We start from the raw sequence: 7,357 nt of genomic DNA on the forward strand, positions 1-7,357 counted from the left end.
GTTGTGCCCCACACTAATCTGCACTTCATGGGTGACAGCGGGGCCTTCAGACTCTGGAATGACATCCCAAAATTAATCAGGTCAGCCGACTCCATGGATTCTTTTAAAAAACAACTTAAAACTCATCTGTTCAGGAAGACTTTTAGCTCTACTTGACTTTATTCCCCTTTTCTCAGTTTACCTCTCTGTCAAGATGCTCATGTAACCTGTGTGTGTGTGCGAGACCATCAATTATGTTGTCTGTTAGGCTTTCTCTGAATTTACTGTCTTACTCTTCTTTATTTATTTGGTTTGTACAATGCTATACGCTGTATACCCAGCCGTTATCTCTTATATTCTGTAAGTGTAAGCATGGGAAAGGCGCTATATAAATAAAATTTATTATTATTATTATTACATTCACATTTATTTGCAGAGCAGACTTTTTTTATCCAAAGTGACTTACAAATAAAAAAAAAAACAAAAGGCCAATATAATCGAATACACATCTGCCTGGGAAACTGTTTAAGAACAATGGTGACAGGGCAAGGTTTACTGAATTGATTGATAGAAAACCTAACAGCCAGAAAGTCACCAGCCGAGTCTTCAAACACATTGATGGAGACCGATTTTTCAAATGACGCTGGACAACTCATTCCACCAGCGAACGACATTTCGTGGTATTGTGGCAGTCATTAACAAGATGCCAGGATAGGCACAAACATTTCTTTCAATGACTCCTGTTAATTCCAGCCGGCATCACTGGCACCACTTAAGAGGTTTTACTCCAGATTTTGTGTTTTTCCCAATCAACCCCGTGTGATTTCTCATGTGCCTATTAAGACTGCTGCTGTCTGAGAAACGCTTGCCACATTCACAACAGTTAAGAGTTTTCTCGCCCATATGGATTCTATTATGGCTGTGAAGTCCAGTTCGGTCTGAGAATCGTTTATCACACTCAGTACAACAATAAGGCTTCTGCCCGGTGTGAATTCTCATGTGCTTATTGAGGTTGCTGCTGTTTGAGAAACCCTTACCACATTCAGTACAGCAATGGGGTTTCTCACCAGTGTGAATATTTTTATGATTTCGAAGTCCACTGTTGTTTGAGAATCGTTTACCACATTCAGGACAATGATAAGGCTTCTCCCCAGTATGGATTCTGATGTGGCATTGAAGACTGTACACATCGGAGAATCGTTTTCCACATTCAAAACAGCAGTGAGGTTTCTCTCCTGTATGAATTCTTGTATGCTTATGCAGAGTGCTGCTGTGTGAGAATCGTTTGCCACACTCCAAACAACCGTGAGGTTTCTCTCCAGTGTGAATCCTGGTGTGGGTCTGAAGTTGGCTGTCCTGTAAGAATCGTTTGCCACACTCATAACAACAATAAGGTTTCTCTCCAGTATGAATTCTTATATGGCATTTAAGGTGGTACATCTTTAAGAATTTTTTCCCACACTCAGAACAACAATACGGTTTTTCTCCAGTGTGGATTCTTGTGTGGACCCGAAGACTGTGTACATATGAGAACTGCTTGCCACATTCTGAACAGCAGTGAGGTTTACCGGCAGTCTGGTTTCTGATGTACTTATGCACTCGTTGTTGATTGGTGTTATTGGCCTCTACCTTTGTCATTTTGGCAGCATGAAGAGAACTGCACTGCAAAGGGGCTGGGGTCCAGTTCTCTGATCCTCTTGTAGATTTCTCCATCTTCTCAGTGTCCAGTTTCTGCTGTAGTCCACCTTGAAGAGAGGGCTGTTCAGATGATGATGGAGAGAAGCTGTAATTCTCCTGGAAATCTGCAATAACAGAAACAGTTTAGTTAAAAGTGTATAAATTATTATATTCTCTCTGTATATAAAGCAATAAAATGTCCACCGTCCACAAGAAGGCTGTAATGTCTGATGAACAAAGGCAACAAGGAGGACAAGGAAAGATGGCTGTAAGTGCTAGCCATCTGGTGATCAGAAGTTCTTATATGCCAGATGAGATCAAAACGGATGGACTTACCATGGAACCCATCTTAATAAGCAGGTGTTATGCTCACCTAGTAGTATTATAAAGAGAGAGGTGGCACACTGGTTGGCATCACTGCCTCACATCTGAGCTCCGTTCCCAGTCTGTCCACTTTGTCTCTGAACTTTTCATCTTCTCCTGCTGTCTGTTCTATTTCTCCACTCTCTCCCCATATCCCAAAAATGGGTCTCTTGTGCTAATTGCTGCCTGCTCTGACTGAGAGTGGTTGATCGTGCCAGTGTACCCTGGGACTCTAAAATATAATTAAAAACGAATGTGTGGAACACAATGGCATCTGACAGAGTGGCACTGCTGATGTGGGGCCTTGTAGGGCGCATCTGCCATCTTCAGTGACGAACTCTGCACCAGAGCGTGAATAGATACACAGACGGACCGATAGACAAATAGACAGATGTGAAAGGCACTATATAACAGATAGACAAGATGAATGGCTAGATAGATAGATAGATAATTTTAATCTATCTAACCATCTACGTAATCTTGAATGATATACTAAAATTAAATTCTATCTATTAGACAGATATATGTGAAAGGCACTATATAATAGATAGACAGATATATGTGAAAGGCACTATATAATAGATAGATATATTAAAATTAAATTCTATCTATACAAAAATTAAATTTTTTCTATTATATAGTGCCTTTCACATATATCTGTCTAATAGATAGAATTTAATTTTAGTATAGATAGAATTTAATTTTAGTATAGATAGATATATTAAAATTAAATTCTATTATATAGTGCCTTTCACATATATCGGTCTATCTAACCATCTATGTAATCTTGAATGATAGACCGATATATGTGAAAGGCACTATATAATAGATTACAATTATCTATCTATACTAAAATTAAATTCTATCATTCAAGATTACATAGATGGTTAGATAGACCGATATATGTGAAAGGCACTATATAATAGATAGAATTTAATTAGATAGATAGATAGATAGATAGATAGATAGATAGATAGATAGATAGATAGATAGATAGATAGATAGATAGATAGGAGTTGTGCAGTGGTTAAGGCTTTGGACTTCAAACCCTGTGCCCACTGTGTCACCATAAGCAGGTCACTTCACTTGCCTGTACTACAATTGGAACAAACAAAAGAAATGTATCGAATTGTGTTTCAAATGTTGGAAGTGCCCTTGAATAAAGGCATCCGTCAAATAATAAGTAGTCATAACTGTAAGAGTCTAATCTGTTTTAATGATAAATTCTTATTTTGCTAGAATTCAGCTTTCCCAAAGAGAGTTTAAGTTTCTCTTTCCCGCCCCCCAAGCCAGACAGATCGTTCTTCATGCTGTGCTCTATTTCTCTGTCCCGTTACCGGGACGCTCTCAGATTGCAGCTGGACACCCACAAAGAATCGTGAACTGTGAGGCAGAAGGGCACAGAGTTTATCGACCAGGGGTGGTTCTTATGTACGCATGTCAAGCGTAGGTCTTCATGTATGTGATAACATCTGGAAAACTTAAGAAATGTAACCCAAACACTTAAGCCTCAGGCAGAACATCGCAGACAGGAACTCTTTTTTTTTTTTTGGATTACTGACTTTCTTCATTATTTTTTTGCAAGTGAACTGCTTATTTTGAATTTCATTAAAACCTTTAAAATGAAGACGCTTGGCCTGTGGCGTTATTAGCAGTAAACAAAAAGATAAAATCGCTCAGGTAGATAGGATGCAGGTTTTGAATGTTTTTTGGCCACATTTGTGTCTTAACTGTAGCAGAATTGAGGCCATATACAATTTTAATGACGGGAGATTCTATCATTTTGTACTGCTGCCCCGGGAGAACCACTAACCCCCGGTTTACTGCACAATTAGAAAACTGCTAGAGCAAAGCAGTTAAATATCAAAAATCTATCCGGGCAACGTGACCAACGCTCGTCCTTTTATTTGACCGCTCATCACATGTCCCAGCTTTGCATTAAGCTACAAGCCATATCACAAAATTGAGAAGAGACAAACAAATTACACATATATATTTTACATATAGACAAAAAAACAAACAAATACACAGCAATCAACACCACCTTCCCTGGTTTAGGAGCGGGATGTTCACGAGTAGGAGAAACCAGTTTGTCCATATAGGTTAACTGTCTTTACTGTTTATAGCAATGAGAAAGCCCACCGGAATGTGCCGGCCATCGAGCCGATATCAAAAAACTTCAATCCTACCGGTCCAAAGAATCGTGAACAAAAAAACACTTTTTTTCCAGCAGGTATTTTTCTTGCCGCTACCTGGTTGCTTCCCTTTGCTCCACCACAAGATGTCTCTCTTTCTCCCCTTCTTTTCCAGTTGAAGTCTTCAGCACCAACGGTCCTGACCGTGTTATGACGCCCCAACCGTGTGTCCGTTTTCCCTGCAATGCCCCCTACGGAGTAGCAAACTGCCAACGGAACAATAGCCCATGTGGCACCTGCTATAATTTTATTGAGAACCAAATCAATATTTCACGGCCTAAATCAGAGCTTTAGGCTGGAAAGTTTGATTTTTATTTGGTGTTAAATCCACAAATCATTGTCAGTTTATTATCTGACAGGTCAGATATCAGGTACTGGACCTGCCTCAACTCTTCTGACTTGCACCTACACCAAGAAAACCATCATTCAAATTTACAAATGCTGTCATTTTACCTTTGTTTCACATTTAATGGCATTACTTACTTCTTCCAGCACTCTTAGATGACCTCTGCTCTCCTGTTTCCCTCCCGTTTCCTTCCGCGCTTTTCTCCTCCAAGTCTGACATCTCAGATTTCACTTCCGCAGAATCCTCCTCGGCAGCCAGTTGTCCCGTATTAGCGAGCCAGGGGGGTAAATGGGAATGAGGTTTCTCACCGATCTCTTGCTTGAAAGCCCTCCCAGTTTCATGCATGAAACCTTTGGAATCCTCGCCTTTAATCTCCTCCTTGCACTCCTCCTCTTTACAAATGGACATTCTTCCTTCCCACTGCTCCGCCGTCACGCAAAAGTCTTCCGGTGCATCCCATTCACAGTCCTCTTGTTTAATGCATCTTTCATCCATGCCCTCCTCTTTGATGGAGGCCATGCTCTGTGTGAAACTCTTTGCTCCCCTCCCAGTGTCTTGATCTTTTCTTCAATGATTCCCCCTCTCACGTGAACAGCTCTGGCTGGGAAGCCATCAGTCACCTCACCACATTGCCCTGTGGGTTGGGACATTCCCCTGTGAAAATAAAATAAAAAAAAAAATAATAATTGCCTTGTAAAATTGACATAAATCACTTGGAAACAATGAATAATAATTCTTCACGTGTATATTACGCTTTTTCTCACTACTCAAAGCACTTCAGTGAGTGGGGAGCCAGTAATGCGCTGCACCCACCTTGATGATGACATGGCAGCCATTTTTCCATGGTAGGTGGTGAAGTGGTGGGAGAGTGAGCCCATTAGAGTCAGGGGATGATTAGGGGGGCCAGAATGACTAATTTAGCCAGGATACTGGGGTACCCCCTACTCTTCTCAAAGGATGCCCAAGAATCTTTAATGGCCACAGTTAGTGGAGACCTCGGTTTTACTGCGCGATTTTCACAGGACACTCACTCTACTGGTGACACTGGGGTCCATATTCAGACCAAAGGGTAAGCGCCCCCTGCTTGCCTCACCAACACCTCTTCAAGCAGCAACCCCAGCTTTTCCTATAGTGGTCTCCCATCCCAGAACTGGCCGGGCCTGAACAGGCTTAACTGCAGGTGGATGACCTCTCCTGAAGGTCAGGTGGTCCGGCAGATATAGAGCAGAGTAACCTACCTTTTAACCAAACACAGACAGCTACCAAATAAACCTTTAGGACAGATTTGAAATGCCGTGAAATGACTAAGAAGCTCTCAGCGGCTGCGCGTGTGTGTTCACTGACGGCCAGGCGGCTGCGCGTGCGTGTTCACTGACGGCCAGGCGGCTGCGCGTGCGTGTTCACTGACGGCCAGGCGGCTGCGCGTGCGTGTTCACTGACGGCCAGGCGGCTGCGCGTGCGTGTTCACTGACGGCCAAGCTGGTGTTTTGCACGGAGCATGCGTCACATCAAAAGAGAAAAGGAGCGCAGAGATGCGTGGACACGAGGAGATCCGTGACAATTACGTCTTAGTGCGCCTGCCCCAAATCAGAAGGGGCACAGATATTGTCATAACAACCTAAAATTCGACTGTGTTGCAGCTTCAGTCATGACATTTCTATGGTATAATCCACATGTCAATAGGTAACAGTATCTGAAATCTGAAGTGATTCGGACCTTCCAGTCTGGAGTTAAGAGGGGGATTATTTCGACAGGGGTGAAATCAACATCCTAAAATCCTATCGTAGCTACAAGTAAATAATATCAATGCAGTAACACACAAAATATAAAGAACTGGGATCCAAACCACGAACAATCAAAGGCACTTGGACATTTACCTTAAGAAAGATCAAATAACAGCTCTTCACTTGCGCGACCAACGAGCATACGAAAGGGGGTGTGGGTTTAGGGGTGAATTCGGCACGACACTGCCGCTGTTTGGGAGAAAGCTCGAGTGAAATTTCCAACCTGGAAAGTTTTACGAAACCCGTTACACTCTAAACTCGGGCTGACAATCACAGGACGGGACAAGGGAGCGACTCGGCCAGCGTGAAAAATAAATTAACCTTCCATGTCAAACTGCGCCTGTGCGACGAGACCCTTCAAATAGAGCAGAGGTAACGCGAAGCGCGAATGACCTGCCCGCCGATGATTTCTTCGTCCCCCAAAACCCCTGTTACTCACCGACGCTCCTCCTCTACTTCTTCTTCTTCTTGTCCCGTCGTTCTGCTTGCTTTGCTTCTTGAGAAAGCGCAGCCCCCCGCGCAAAAGCCCACTCAAGGAATCAAACAAAGAGAACGAACGAAAACAAAACGAGTCATCAACGAGCGACTCGAAGAAAGCACTTGTATCGGGGGTGGGATTTATACAATTAACCCCTACGTCGGGAAAATACTGCCATCTACTGTATGGAGGAAAAAATCCTTTGAAATAAGTTTCCTTGCGAGTCTTTCGCTGTCTTCATTTCAATGTGGTCCACAGGGTCTTTTCTTATCGGCCGCCGACACGTTGTGCTTCTTACCATCTTTCCTTATCAGTGTTGGAAGAGTAAGAAAGATAACCGCCGGTATTGCTAAATTTTAATAAAGAGAAATAACAGGATTTGGTAGGAGATTGCAGAGCACTGAGGTGTTTCTTAGGTACTAGCCTTTGGTTAAAACTGCGGAGCAGAATTCGTGTCATGTTCCATCCATTATCCAACCCGCTACATCCTAACTACAGGATCACGAGGGTCTGCTGGAGCCAATCCCAGCCAACA

At 42.6% G+C, this 7,357-nt stretch overlaps 1 protein-coding gene across 2 annotated transcripts; it reads right to left on the bottom strand.

The window, feature by feature from the left end:
• Positions 1-399: 399 nt before the first annotated feature.
• On the bottom strand, positions 400-6,955 carry LOC120528283 (zinc finger protein 501-like). Of its 2 annotated transcripts, none has more exons than XM_039752418.1 (3): positions 6,784-6,955; positions 4,698-5,214; positions 400-1,781 (listed from the first exon to the last, which is right to left on the bottom strand). In XM_039752418.1, the coding sequence occupies exons 2-3, from the start codon at positions 5,077-5,079 to the stop codon at positions 739-741; spliced, it is 1,425 nt and encodes a 474-aa protein (XP_039608352.1). In that variant the 5' UTR covers positions 5,080-5,214; positions 6,784-6,955; the 3' UTR covers positions 400-738. The 2 variants fall into 2 exon arrangements, with proteins under 2 accessions (XP_039608352.1, XP_039608353.1); XM_039752419.1 differs by lacking the exon at positions 6,784-6,955 and adding an exon at positions 5,799-5,899.
• Between the last annotated feature and the right edge of the window lie 402 nt (positions 6,956-7,357).

The sequence above is a fragment of the Polypterus senegalus genome, chromosome 4 (genome assembly GCF_016835505.1).
Source record: "Polypterus senegalus isolate Bchr_013 chromosome 4, ASM1683550v1, whole genome shotgun sequence".
Lineage (NCBI taxonomy): Eukaryota > Metazoa > Chordata > Cladistia > Polypteriformes > Polypteridae > Polypterus > Polypterus senegalus.